This window comes from Orbicella faveolata, unplaced genomic scaffold (assembly GCF_042242905.1).
Source record: "Orbicella faveolata isolate gen_17 unplaced genomic scaffold, um_ofav_v1 contig_24, whole genome shotgun sequence".
Lineage (NCBI taxonomy): Eukaryota > Metazoa > Cnidaria > Anthozoa > Scleractinia > Merulinidae > Orbicella > Orbicella faveolata.
Window position 1 is genome coordinate 35,224,943 of NW_028301552.1, and position 14,985 is coordinate 35,239,927.

The 14,985-nt window shown below is 40.6% G+C and overlaps 2 protein-coding genes across 2 annotated transcripts; one reads left to right on the plus strand and one right to left on the minus strand.

Moving 5' to 3' along the window:
- Positions 1–711: 711 nt before the first annotated feature.
- On the plus strand, positions 712–2,480 carry LOC110056861 (E3 ubiquitin-protein ligase RNF217-like). Its single transcript, XM_020763417.2, has one exon. It carries the CDS (start codon positions 1,191–1,193, stop codon positions 2,031–2,033), a length of 843 nt encoding a protein of 280 aa, XP_020619076.1. The 5' UTR covers positions 712–1,190; the 3' UTR covers positions 2,034–2,480.
- Positions 2,324–11,026, minus strand: LOC110056860 (KICSTOR complex protein kaptin-like). The gene is made up of 12 exons (XM_020763416.2): positions 10,756–11,026; positions 9,481–9,569; positions 8,939–9,023; positions 8,260–8,314; positions 7,848–7,923; positions 7,636–7,709; positions 7,150–7,259; positions 6,237–6,329; positions 4,917–5,007; positions 4,082–4,217; positions 3,388–3,573; positions 2,324–3,028 (listed from the first exon to the last, which is right to left on the minus strand). Exons 1-12 carry the CDS (start codon positions 10,964–10,966, stop codon positions 2,939–2,941), a joined length of 1,296 nt encoding a protein of 431 aa, XP_020619075.1. The 5' UTR covers positions 10,967–11,026; the 3' UTR covers positions 2,324–2,938.
- Positions 11,027–14,985: the final 3,959 nt, after the last annotated feature.

A 14,985-nucleotide genomic window follows, 5' to 3' on the forward strand; every position in this document is an offset into this window, starting at 1 on the left:
TCCCACTTCATGATCACTCCTAAGACCGGGTCACCTTGGAAATAAGCTGATCCTGATTGTCTTCATTTATTCAAGTGCACTTTTGCTTCGATTCTCCTTCAAAATATGCGTAATTTCTAGCATGTTGCACTTTAAGGTGAGTGTAGAAGACCATAGAACTTCAGGTGAGATGTAACATTTGTCAGTATTGATGAATTTGGAAATACATTCAAGTGACACCCAACTTTTCATTCCAATCGCGGGTATAACATCTTTTTACCCGTGAGCAAACAAATTCCACTGTTAGCCGGGCTTTTTTGGTTTAATCGACCATTAGCTAAGGGCAAATGTTTAAGACGCTCTGAACAAGAAGCTTAGTATGTGGTTCAAATTTCTGAACACTTACATTCTCGTCCTCAGAGCCCATTGTGCTTCTTATCCGACGAAGCCTGAGCACGAGATACAAGAGAAGGCCGGTGATCGCCTCAACGACCAGCCTAGTTTTCAGGCCTCTTTGTCGTTCACACCCAAAATGGTGGTCTGTTGAAACTCCATTTTGGGATTTAAGCACCTAAGAACACTCGTCGCATGTCGCAAGTGAAAATAAACCATGTTATTATTGTTTTTGAAAGCAGGTGCTTTCATTAATGAATTAATAAACACTCCTAATTGATAGTATATAACTAACACCAGCGACTTGGCCGTTCACTCAAAGCAGTCCAATTAGCTAAGCTACGGGTACCAGCTCAAAAGCCATTCATGAGCAGTTTAAACATTTAACGCCTTCGCACCTAGAGACCGTCCGAAAAACAAACTTTACAAGGGAAAAGCAAGCAATCTGTCCATCAAACTGCCAACATTCGTGAACATATAACGGCCATATGCAATCAAGTGGAACGCCTGCAAACAAATTTCTGCACATGTCAAAATTGCTGCTGCATGTAAATTACGCAGGGTATGAATTCTTGTTTGAGTGCTCAATCATTTTTATCGCAAATACTTGCTTGAGACTCACAACGGAAGTAGGCCATTGAAGATACTTGCAATATCTAGTTTAAGCATGTAAAAACAAGTGTTTTAGTGGAAAGTAAATAGCGCCCTGAAGAACTCCTAAATCCAACGAATTGAAAGGAGCAGACCATACTGATCAGAGGAGATACAAACAAACATTTTCTCTTTTTCCCAGCGGACGCGGAAAGTTCGATTCATGTATGGAAAGCACTAGAGAGAATGCTACCTTTCAATTGGAAAATCGAGGAAATTTCGACGATAACGAGTGTTCCATTTGTTTGGAAAGTGTTCCTGCCCACCAAACCAGCACCCATCAAAAATGCGCCTCTGTGTACTGTGATTCGTGCTTGGGAGCCTACATACGTTTACAAATAACACAAGGAAAATGGAAACTTGAATGCGCAAACTGTAGTTCATTGTTATCACGAGATATTATCCATCGATTCCTACAGGAGTATCCTTTGCTTGAAGAGCACTTCACTCGGCTCGTTGCAGACGCGAGCAAAGACCCGCATGTCAAAACCTGTCCGAACTGCTGTGCGAGACATCGCGTGAAGAAAAACAAAACAAAGCGAGTGACATGCGAACAGTGTCATTTCGATTGGTGCTTCTCTTGCCACGCACCATGGCACAAAGCAATGAGCTGCAAGGATTTTAAACGAGGGAGTAAGATGTTTAAAGAGTGGACAAAGGAGAAGAGCGAGGGGGCAATGAACGCCCGCCCGTGTCCCAAGTGTAAAGTTTTTATCCAGAGACTGGATGGCTGCGATCAAATGTCCTGTCCTCGATGTCTCACCCCGTTTTGTTATCTCTGCGGTGAGAAAATCCTGCATAGTAAATTACTTGGAAATCACTGGAGTATATACAGCGTTCTGGGATGCAGGTATATTTACAAACCGAATCACCCGGTGCAAAGAAAAGCTATCAGGGGACTGTTATTTAGCGTAGTCATAACTTCGTTGCCAGTTTTAGCCTTGGCATTTCTGATTGTGTCGCCTATTTATGGAGGTTATTTTTTGCACAAGTACATTCGTAAACATTGAAATTGTTTGGCACGCAAACTGACCACGTTTACGACATGTTAACAAATATTTTTCGGTGTAGGTAACATTTGTGGCATATCAATTGCATAAAAAGAGACACCATTTAGCAATTTTCTCACCCACGAACTCAAAATTGAATACACTAGCATTTCTAGGTGGAAATAAATACTGTGTAAACTTTAAGCAGGGAACTGAATCCTAAAGATAGAAAGAACGAAAGCAGTGTGGTTACTTGGATAATGGGGCCGCCATAACAGTAAGACCAACATAAGATTTGTACTTCGAGTGCATCATTTGAAATGTTTGTTTAATAGGACTGCAAAGGGTTACGCTTTTTAAAACAAGCTCTACATACAAAACGTGAGTAAATAAAGTGTTTCATCTTTATCTCTTAATCAGTTTAATTAAAAATATATTCTAATTTCCGTTGGCCAAGAAAACTGTAAATCCCTGTGTATTTATGTTGAGTTCGAGATCAAGACACGTGGCCACTATCGAAGTGTCCCTCTCCACGCAGGAGTAGGGGACAGCTGGGGGGAAGACTTGTGATGAGTTTGTATCCCATCCAGGGGGGGAGGGGAGAATATCGGCAATCGTAATCACGCCATGCGATAGAACCTGGGTTTCAACGCCGCACTGATGCGATCAATTGTGAATTTCTCAGCAACTAATACGATGACTATGTACGAAGGTCTGTAAGAAGAATTCGCCAGTTGATATCGGCAGAATCTCTGAAGGAGACCACACCCTCTGGCTTCATTATTACAAAGAGTTCCATCTTGCATTTGTTCACATTGATCATTCTTATAACCATACAATAATCTTATGGCTGCCTTTTATGGCGTTGGAGATGTTGCTTCAGCACCAGTTTCAACGCAAGTTGAGCACGTGACCAGCTGTAATCCTCACGTGATTGAATCTGTATCCTGTGAATCTTGTAGAGAAGTTTGCGGTAGCGTCGACAGGCATTGCTCGGCTGCTTTGTCCAAGTTGTGCTAAAATAATAACAAAAACGTAAAAGTTTTCTTGTGTAAACTGACTACAGAAAATAAAATAGGAAGCACAAAATTACAGTGTCCTATACCAGCAGCAGGATTGATACGGCAAATTAAGCTAGGTAACTGTGAAACAAAAATAAAAAGGTGTATGCTAACAAGATAAAAACAATTTTTTATTTGTAGCTATGTCAAATTTGGCTAAGGTTTTGTTTAAGTCAACACGGTCTCAATATTCTCCGTTATGGTTTTCCAATCTGAATTTTCCACAAAAAGGAAAAGAAAAAAACTGATTGCTGGAACAGGTTTTAATTAACGGTTATGATGTAAAAACAAAGTGTATAGCAATTGGCACTCACTTGTAACACGTGTAGCCCCGAGAGCGACGCCACTGCGATCTCCTTTAGCCCATCATTAGTTAGATCCAGGTATTCAAGGGCGAACAGTGGATTGGCAAAACTTCTTCTCCAAACAAGTTGAAAATCAATGTTACTGGAAGACTGTAGAGTGTTGTCCAGAGAGACGCACTTGTAAACGAGAAGTTCCTGTTTAAAAAAAACGAAAACGAAAACGAAAACTTATCTTAATAAACAAATCATTAGAATTAGTGTAAGAATTTCGTTTTCTTCGTCAAGTCGATTTAAACATTAATGTTTGTACCTTGTCTTGAAGGAACTGCATAATGACATAAAGCCGTTGTTAAAAACTCGAATATCCAGAGCACAGCACTAGGCAAAAGTAGTGCAACGAAATTCGCTGAATTTCGGCTAAAAAATGCTAACTTTTGCTTCAGCGGAACTCTCGAACTTTCCTGTGTTTATATTTCGCGATAACATTCATAGAGCTTGACGATAAAGCGCTGCTAAAGTTCGCGAAGTTTCGTTTAGCTTCGTGTGACTTATGGGCAAGACAAAAATTACCTTTTGTGATTCTAGTCCCCAGAGCACATTAAAATGAAGGCTGAAAGCTGGAGGTTTATACCACTAAGCCGTAACCAACTAAACAAAAGGATACGGTTAGACATTTAGATCTGGATTTCAAAACAAACCTGACCTGTCCATATGTCCCTAAGAGGATTTCATTATTCCCGTCCCAGTCCACATCGGCGATGCAAGTGCATGTCACGCAATCGAATTCATCCGACTCCGGTAACGTTACCATATTTGTAAAACCCTGGGTAATTACATTCCTGAGGATCAAACAAAGAATACCGTCATGTATACAGACTCCAACTTGCAGCTGGCTGAAATCTTTGGTTGCACGCACAATCCCAAGATTTTTGCCATAAGGTTTCCAAAACATGATTTTCTTTTACCAGAGGTGACGCATTTCCCAAGACGTACCGAAAATGTAACCATGATGCACTGCGAACAAATTCAATGGCGTGTTTTCATGTGTCATCACATATTGGTGTCCCAAAACAATGAAACGGCGGCCATGTTTGTGTGTCACATCAATGCTGTGGGGAACTGAACTCTTTTCTTGTGCAAACACTTTGTTTTGTTCCAATAAATTCGCATGAGTACTGGCAACGAGAGTGAAAACACTCTACTGAACGAGCGAGGAAGAGAAACGACCATGTTTCCTCTCGTGGATTCTTTCCCGTTACGCTCCACGGACTAAGCAAAATGAGAGGAAGCTCGAAGTCTAGAAAAACTTTGTTGCTCTTTTGCATCTTGTTTTCAAATAATATCAGAAATAATTAAGACCTCAATATTTCATTCTCCATTGATTTGAAACTGATCTGTCTTCCTCGCATCTAGGTAACCTCTATTCTATAGTGACCCTCTGTACATGTATACCGTTGCAGATTAGAAATTGACTAAGCGGTGATCGCGCGTAAAGCGGGTTCCACACTGTTGTATGGTTTTCTAAAATTGATACCTACGTGTAAACGACGCTTGCTTCTATTGCACAGCAGACCAGCAAATGATAATCTGTGGTCGATTCTGTTTCCGTTCTTTCACTGATTTTATCATCTGCAAAGAGAGCAAAGTGAGTTAGCTTTGTGACTAACGATAACAGCCAGCTATGTATAACAAAATTTGAGTTTACTGGAATAAGACAAGCACACCAGCGGAAATCTACTGAGTTAAAAAGAAACGTACACGGTTTAATCAGTCAATGCCTTAAACAGTGTGGCACTAGAAGACAGAATTATTCAACATATCAGACCAAATGGCATCTTGCTCTTTCAATAACAATCACCCTTTATTTTAAAACGATATTTTTCAAAGCTGCAAAGCTTGTGGGGTCGTTTAACAAAGGATCTAATGTGCTACTGGACTCAAAAAATTTACAATTTATCTGAAACCTAAGATATATACAATACTTAGGAAAATTTAACTAAACTTCATGTGGATTGCTCTACTTTAAGAGTCAATCTTATAAGCGTTGTGAACAAATCAAATCTTAAGATCTGAAAGTGCATGTAGACCCCGGGGGAGGTACTTTGGGAATTTCTGGGTAGTGATGTGCCACTGGAACACTGGAACCCTTAGCCTATACCAGAGTTAGTTCAGCTGAATTTTGCTACCCTATACTAGAGTAAACTCCCCAAATCCCCCCCCCCCCCCATCTATTGACACTGTTGAGGCTGATTTGCGTAAATTTAAACTTGCCGATTTGATTTTTTTATATTTTTGAGCGGCAATTCCTGGTTTCCTTAGTCTACATAAAATCTTCAACCAACTAGTCAGTTTTGTGAAAAATTATACCCTATTCTAGACCCAAACGCTCTGATTTATATACCCTATCCTAGAGTAAACTGCTTGAAAACCATACCCTTCACAGCGGCACATACCTATATAGCCCATATATGGCAGTTCCCCCACCCCCCCCCCCCCCGGGATGTAGACACAGATGTCACTTTGAATGTAAAGTTCTTCAAATTATCTAGTGATTTCAGTTTCCGCTTGAGACTCCTATAACAGGAGAGGCTGACTAATTCGCGATATAATTGCTTGCCAAGTAGTTCCAGAGCAGCGCACCTCTGTGCGCGAGGGAGTCTTTCATGTAGCGGGTGTTGAAGCGCGGGATGGATGTAGTTTCATCCAGTCGGAAGCAAAACCAAAAGTGTTCGAGTTTTCCCGTGCTTAGAAATATTTTCCTGTTTTCCGCGTTTGGTCTGTGACTGATAAGATGTGATTACTTTGCTTTTGGTTTAACTCTCTCACCAGTAAAACAAGTATTAAGACGATTGCTTTACCGCTTGAGCTTTTGTTTCCACTGGAACTCTGTGAATATAACTTCACACTTGATATGGGTCCATCACGGTCCAAAGTGTGTTCCTCAACAATGCCTGGCAAACATTACCATAAAAAGAGAAATTAAAAACTTGTACGTATATGCCTCAAAAAATAAGATAAATATTACATTTCCCCTTTGTCTTAAGCCTACCACAAATGTCTCCATTCCAAGCCACACAAGACACGCATCAGCTTTCCTGCTGCCAGCTAAATGACCATGGGCAGAGATATGCAAATCATAACTTATTAAGAACCAATCAGATGGCAGGATTCATTACACAGCCCTTTCGGAAAAAATAAAATTTGGTATTGTACTTAATGTTCTGGTGCATGGTAATAGTAAGATGTATATGAAAAAAAGGAGAATACCTAATTTTACCAAGGGTAATATTGAAGGTCACAACATGGCCACTAAATGCACCAGGAGCAGAGGAGGCTTATTTGAACATATTTCTACCTAAATACACTGCACAATCCCAACACAAATCCATCTGACTTGCTATTCAAATCCTAGTATGTACATGTAGTCATACTAAGTATTGTGCAGCTACAAAAAAATTAAAGGATAGATGAATTTTCACTCGTTTGTCTCACGATAGCGATCTACATCTTAAAGTCAAGGTCAAGGTCAAGGTCAACTTTATTTAAAGTGACTCCATCGTGAGACAAACGACTGAAAATTCATCTATCCTATCTTACACCACGATGAATAATGTACACATCTTTAATGACAAAAAAAATAAAATTCTATCCACAAGTCAGGTGAAAGCTGAATAAAGCAACAACTGTCACTGTATCACCAGGGTGAATTTAGCTCAGAATAAGGTTAAATAAGACTCTTCTGCTCCCTGTGGAGTGTGACAAGAATCATACTTGGTCCTCCAGTGAGATCGGTCACAGCCACTTTAACATGTCCATTCTGACACCCAACAACTGTCACTCGTCTGCCACACTGCTGGGTTTCCACTTCTAACCAAAGAACACTAAATAAAGGAGCAGAACAATCATCACGAAAAACATGCCGATGAATATCACACATCTGAGTCAATAATTAGCTTCCTCGCACAGTTCTTCACTGGGGCGGATCAAGAACATTCAGAAAGCGGTGGGGCTAAATAAATTGAGGCAAAGTGCAACCCACCAAACACCCCTCTCACCCCCCCCCCCCCCCCAAAAAAGACAAATTATGCAATTTGTTGGTCAATTTTTGTTTGAAAATACACAAAAAAAAGGAGCCATGGTCTCTCTCTCAGTCCTCGTATGGCCCCCCTTCTAAATCCGTCTATGCCTCATTATATCATTGAGGTTCGCATACTCTACTTTTGATTAAATATTTCATTCTAAAACATGGAGTCATACTTGCTTGGCAAATTCTGAAGTTCAGGAAAAAAGTTCTGGACTGGTTGTTCTTCAAACCTTTGATGAGGCCTGTCCTAAAAACCCGTACAAGTAAATTACAAGTGAGCTGTTATTAATAATATCAAATGTTTGTACACAGCTTTCGAGCATACATGCAGTCACTGGGCACAGTACTTGCAATACTACTATTACAGGTTGCCTCATCAACCAACCTCACAGAACATGTGAACACTTTCATCACTTCCACAAAGTAGGAACACAACCTCGTTTCCTCCCTTTATAAAAATCCTGGAAAACAAAATTAAAAGATGATCAAAATGGAAGCATTACAAAAGAATACTAAAATCAAAGAAACTAATTCTAAAGGCCAATCTACAGCACAACATGAAATTTAACCAATAATGCAGACTTAATGACATTTTTGGGAGTTTGAAATGGCAATTAAATAATAGATGAAATAAATTCATTGCTGAGGCTCGTAGTAATTTACCAAGGGCAATATTTGTTTATTTAGTTATTTACTCAAATTATTTGTTTTGGACATGAAGCAAAACATGCTTGGATCCATAACAAAAACTTGAGCATAAAATACAGTATCTTCAATTTCAATTAAATCAATCTCACTCTGCATGTGTCAGCTGAAAAGGAACAAAATCCAACTCAAGATGTTGACATCCCTCTGCAAATAACAGCAACAAAGATACAATAATTTTTCAAGTTTTCAGTAAACACTTTTCACATTATTTTAGTACAATGCAGGGAAACAAAGGAACACAGGAGAAAAGAGGTCGGTAATTAATTAACGTTACCAGGAGATGAGCTGAAGGAAAAAGGGAGGAAGGATGGAATCTGAGAAGGTTAGTGATAAGCTGGAGAAAAACAAATATTCTAACTCATTAATTAACGATCTAAGTAAATTATTTTTAATAATCAGTAATGACATTACTATCAGGCACGGATCCAGAAACCCAGGAAAGGGGTGTTTACAGAGACAAAATCCAAAACATTTCCTGGTGAAGCATGGTCCTAGACCCTCTAAAAGCTTGTGCCTTCGGAACTCATTGTTTCAGAAATCAGTCACTACTTATCCAAGATCCACATCGGACATTTTATGCCCAGAAACCTTGGGAAACCTTGGGAAAGGTACAAGAAGCACGAAAGTGGAGTATGGTCTAAAATAGGGATGTCTGATGAACTCTTTGTCCATTTCCCTTCCCCCCCCCCCCCCCCCCCCACCTCCATTACAATGTACTTGAAATAAGAACATGTGTCATACACATCAAAATCAAAACAATCAGCTCACCTGCTATACTGTCAAGGGAGAATTCTGCTTTACTTTCCAATGCTGAATAAATATTGAGGAACTGTTTCTGGTGACTTCGGGAATTCTGTAATTAATAAATGAAAGAGTAGGGGGAAAAACAATGATTAACATCACATTGAATATATACAAGACAGCTGGTTCAGTCACCAGATATAGGCTCATCATTTCTTGATAAATCTAGTATCAGCTGATGTAGAGTCCTCATTCACTTAGGGAGTAGAGGGCTTGTTTTCATGAAGCAGACAGCTAACACCAATTTGAGTGCTGAAGGTTAGGGAAAGCCTCTAGGGAGGTCTGGTGGCATGCTCCACCAGACAATTTTGTTGACAATTTATTTTCAAATCTTTGCACTAAATTCATTGCATGGTAAGTGGCCTCTTTTGATTTCTCCATTCTTCAACAGTTTGTCAACATTCAGCTGTCATTTTGCGCTGCCAGTTTCACATACATTTCTGCATCGTTTTCAGATTGCTTGTCTGGTAACACTGTGACCCCACCAGTATTCAAAATACTTTTTGTACCTTCAGTAGAATCAACGATATTCCCACCACCAATCCCTTGCTTGGTTCAGGTCTGTTGAAGGCATCAATGGAAACAATCTCTGCTGATTCTAAAAACATCCAAAAAATCTTCCATTGCAATCATACATTTCTGTAGTAGACATCATTCTCAGATGAGGAATGCCTGAGAATTAGACTCTCCCTGATACAGAAGAACTAGACAGGGGTATTACACAGGGCATAACAAATCAATAATTCCAACAGTCTATAACAGTTCATCATTGTCAATAGAGTTGGACACTGATCAATCAACAAATATCAGAAGTTGAAGAAACTACATCCTAAGATTTGTTGTCATTATTGAATTTTGATTGAATTTCCACATTAGAGTTTGATTTCCAATTTTGAATCAAAAACATCTCCAATGTTGCTGATCTCTGTAAAGCCACACAGCTCAAAGAATGGTTGCAAATTGAACAAGAGAGGATGCAGCATTCTTAGCCAACAAATGAGACAAAGACTGATTTGCCAAGGTAAACATTCAGAAGAGACAACAAATTTAATCTCTTGTTGCTGCCAGCTGGTCAGTTTCAATAAAACATCAACAAAACGAGGAAGCATTTTTCCCGAAATATTCATGTCGCGCACATGTTTTCCCAATGTTTCCCAGTTTGCCATACAGGAAACATTGTTTCCAGTATCAATTTTTGTTTCCAAGATGCAAATCATGCTTTTGCTACACGGTAAAGAATGTTATCGAAAATCCAAGCATGCCAGCAGTTGCAAAAATTTTGCGGACACGAGCAAGCGAGCACTCATCTAATTTTTGCGAGCAATTCGAGCAACGGCCAAATTTTGCGAGCACTTTCAAATTGAATGGGACCATTCAATACCCCTAAATATCTTAATTGACAACTCCCCCAATGGGGCTTTTCAGGGTTAATGAAACCCAATGATGAAAAAACAATGCAAATGAACATAACATGGCTAGATATCCCAACTGGCGGAAGGCAGACCAGTTGGCTGTTGACAAGCATGGCCGAGGAGTTGAACTAGGGTCTACCAAGAAACAGCTCAAACTAAGTGGTCAGAGCGGGAGTTGAACCCGCGAGAGATTTCAAGTCCTCGGCTACGCTGCGTCCTTTATATACAGTGACTGTACCACCTTGTCCGCCATGTTGCATTTATTAGGTCGTTGATTCAAATCCTGTGAACTACAGTGAGGAAGATCTGATTATATCGAACAGGAAGATTTCAATTTGATATTAAGCTTACATGTGTATGTACACACCGTACCTGGGATGTAAGTAAATGGAACTTCCCTCGAGCGCGGCACAAGCGCTTTCCGCGGATATTCCAGGCTAACCACCCTGCCGCTGAGAGAAGCTAAAAATATTTTGTTTCCTTCTTCGTTTCTGTCTATTTTAGTCAGACCGTAGATGTTTGTTTGTGAGGGAATAGGCAAAAAATGAATTTCTTCAAAGTTCAAGTCCATCTTGTCCGCCATGTTGTATTTATTTCGTCGTTGATTCAAATCCAGTCCCTCGCAGTCTTCACCGCGTTGTTCCCAAGGTCGTTCCCAGGCGTTCTCGGCTTCTTCGAAAAACCCCCACAGCCGAAGAGGAGGGGGGGAGGGGGTTCCATGAAGGAATGGTACTGCCCATCGACGACCACAAAGATTTGGATGAAAGTGTTCTAAAGGAGAACAAGATAAGGAATATTTTTTCTATCGGCCAAGATATTGCATCTTGTAATTCAGGGGGCAGAAGGAAAATGCCCAAGAATGTAGGCCTTGGGCTAGCTATGAAAACTTGCGGGGAAAGGGAATAATCACCATGTTAAACCATAATGGCCACTGTATAAACTACTGGGAATGTGAACAGATTGACACAAAATGGGCAGTAATGAGTTTGAATCAATTTTAGGACGAAGATTGATGTTATCAAGCAATTCTTCCTTCGAACATCGCGAGTGGTGCATTTGTGCAAACTTCTGCAGACAACAGACTACTTGACGGATTCCCTTAATGGGAACGAGAGTGTACACGTGATGAGTTTGGCCTTTATTTACCAAGGGGGGTTCGCACTAGATCCAAAAAACCTGATGTTCCCTGCGCAAAACATTAGCAAGGTCAGAAGACGAGCATTAAAATCTGCCGAGACAAAATTGTACGAGCTTGCGTTCACCAGTAAGACGCCAGTACCCAACTTTTCAAATAGGTCAAGGCAAACTTCTTTCAAAAGTGCTCAGTAGAGAGAGAGAAGTTACAAGGACTGAATCAAGCCTGAATGTTTACCAGAAACACCCCAACAAAGCTGGTTACTATTAAAGTAGGTCAAATACAAGCCAGGCAGAACTTTCCAGGGTGGAGTAGCTGTCATGCTATAGTCACCGTGAACAACTCTCGGCCAACCCGTATAGGCTTTCCTCCAATGATACCTGCACCTGTTAAAGAACCAAACACAGTATACACATGCCTGAAAAGTCTGGACAAGAATTTTCGCTTGAGCTTACGTCAGAAGAACGCAGTGGTACCCTTTGACGAATGAATTTACTGCATGTGAGGCCGAGTGCATTCAGTGAGCTATGTGCGTCTCACAGCCTCGATTTTTCTCACAAAGCTCTCTCGCATCTCGATTTTTTTCAAGGCTAAGAAAGTCGTTAAGTACCGATTTGTTTATTTTTTTTTTTATAAAGTTAAATGACATCACAACATCTTAAAGCCTGAACGTCTTGAGTTCGCATTCAAAATACTTTAAAGTCTTGGTCTCGCAATTGAAGAAATCAAAATGTCTCGGGCCCGCAAAGAAAAACGCTGATCTCGGCGTCTCGCATTTACCATTCGCCACTCCTATTATTAATAGAGCAATAAGAGCTCATAAACTAACTCTTGAAGCTTGGAGAGATAACCGTGGAGCTCCTTTATGGAATGGTTGGAGAGCAATGGATGAGAAAGAAATGATTTGCATCAAAGACAAGAAGCAGAAGTTGCTCAGTCTTTTCCAACAAGGGCAAAACATCTGTATTACAACAACGATGCGAAATTCGACAGAAACCAGTTGAGCTCGGTAACTTGCTGATTGAGAAGATTAGTTCCCTGTATATCCAGTTCAAAGAACACGGTAAATGAGCTTAAATGCTCGGCTTTGTTTGCATTTTGGAATAAATACATTGAAATAGTGTGGTTGTTGTTTAATTTCATCGATGGTGACAGAGATGCTTATTGGCTTTTGCATCTCTAAATATTCAATGCAATGCTACCTTATGACAGAGCATTTGACCACCTAAACGACTTCTGATGGGGAACAGTTTACTTAACAGATATGAAGATACTGGCTGTAAGAGGTCGCCCCAAAAGTACATAGAGAGTTCACTGAGAATAGAGCCCACGCTGTTTTAACATCATCTTCCGACTCATCGTTCAATTTTGTCTCACCAGAGATGGCATTCGAGCAGACAGTGTAATAAAAACCTTCGCTGTATTGCTGGAGAAGAATATCGGGAGAATTTTTCTTTTCTTCGATGGTAGTCTACGTAGCTCGCGGGGCGGACTCAGTGACCAATGGATTAAAACGAATTCAGTTGAGTGGTCTCCGCATCCTTCACTGTCCGAGTTCATATTCGCCCAGCAGGTTAGCCACTTTGCGTTACCCTATGAAAACATATGCGTTACAACATGAAAAATATTAGGGGTCAGATATTAACCCCTGCTTTGTTGGCGAACAGTTATTCAATATGCAAAGTTAAGAGGCATGAATAAGTCCTTGTCGGGTCATTAAATATTCAAAACAGTTTCATTAACAAAGCTTCAAACGCTGGTCATGGCAGTTTTGAGAAGCCCAAAACCATTACCCTGTAGCGAAGAAGAACTACGAGAAATGGCTTCTCAGTGCAGGACTCCGTTTTATGTTTACGACAAGGAAAAACTATTGAACGGAGCCAAGTACTTCAATGATAGCTTCTCCTGGGTGCAATTACTGACCGGAACGAAGTTTAAGAACCACTTTGCAGTCAAGTCAACGCCGAATCCGATGATTTTAAAGATTCTACGCGAAAAGTGTGATATGGGAATGGACTGCATTTCACTAGGAGAGCTCATGATCTGTGAAAAGCTGGGAATTAAAGGCGAAGATATCATGTTTACTTCAAATAACACACCTTTAGAAGAATACCGAAAGGCCTTTGAGATGGGAGCCATAATCAATTTGGACGACATTTCCCAAATTGACAACGTCAAGAAAGCGCTGGGAGGTGCCATGCCTGAGATCATTTCATTTCGTTTCAATCCAGGTCCAAATCACAACATTAAATATAATGAACACATTGGTAACCCTGCCGAAGCGAAATTTGGAATGACTAAAGCCCAGTTGTTCTCTGCCTTCAAGAAGTGCAAGGAATGTGGCGTGAAGCGCTTTGGCTTGCACACGATGATAGTAACATGTTCTCTGAACATCTTGGATCTCGCTGAGACTGCTCGGATGATGTTTACACTGGCGGTGGAAATCAAGAGCGAGACAGGAATCAGTGCTGAGTTTGTCAATATGGGAGGTGGTATCGGTGTGAATTACCATCCTGATGACAAACCTATCGACCTTCATGATCTTGGTGTCCGAGTGAAATCCTTGTACGAAGAAATCGTATTGCAACAGAACGATCTTCACCCGCTACAGATAAAGTATGAATGTGGTGCCATTGTGACTGCAGATAATGGTTGGCTGGTGACTCGTGTTAGAAACATGAAAGACACTTACAAACGTTTCCTAGGCGTCGATGCTTCCGTGACCGATTTCTCGCTTCCGGGAACATATGGTTCTTACCACAAGGTCACCATTGTCAAAGATCAGTTTCTTTCAAATGAAGTGCGAAAGAACCTTCCTGATTACAAGACCATATTTGACGACCCTTCCTACGCTTGTCCGAATCACGAAGGCGACAAGAGAGAGCGAATGTTTGACGTGGTCGGCTCCACTGGCAGAAACAAAGATAAATTTGCTGTTGACCGGGTGCTGAATCTAAATCCTGAAATTGGTGATCTCTGTATCATTCATAGCGCTGGTGCCTACGGGTACGCATTGAGTTGCAACTTCAACGGGAAATTGCAACCCGCAGAGATTTTGCGTGTTGGTCCTAACCGTTTTGAACTGATCCGTCGAGCGCAAACATACGATGACTACTTCGCCACGATGAAATTTCCCTAGAACTGTGGTGTTGGCAAGAACATTGCTTGTGCTGCACTAATACGATTTCACAAACCTCTCCTCTGCTTTGCCACAAGTGTAATGAGAATTGTTAAAAGCAAATGTGAAGAACAATAATAACACACACACCGAAGAGTATCTAGGCTCGATTGCCAGTTGAGATTCTCCCCGAGAATAGGTTTCGGGAGAGCAGGCTGCTTTCCCTAACAGCGGCTGCTGCTAATCGAGCCTATATAGACAAAATCGTGCGAAAATTGCATTTAGAGATGCGATTCAGATATTACATATACCAGCCAGCTTGTACACAATTTAATTTAGGAATTCTAGG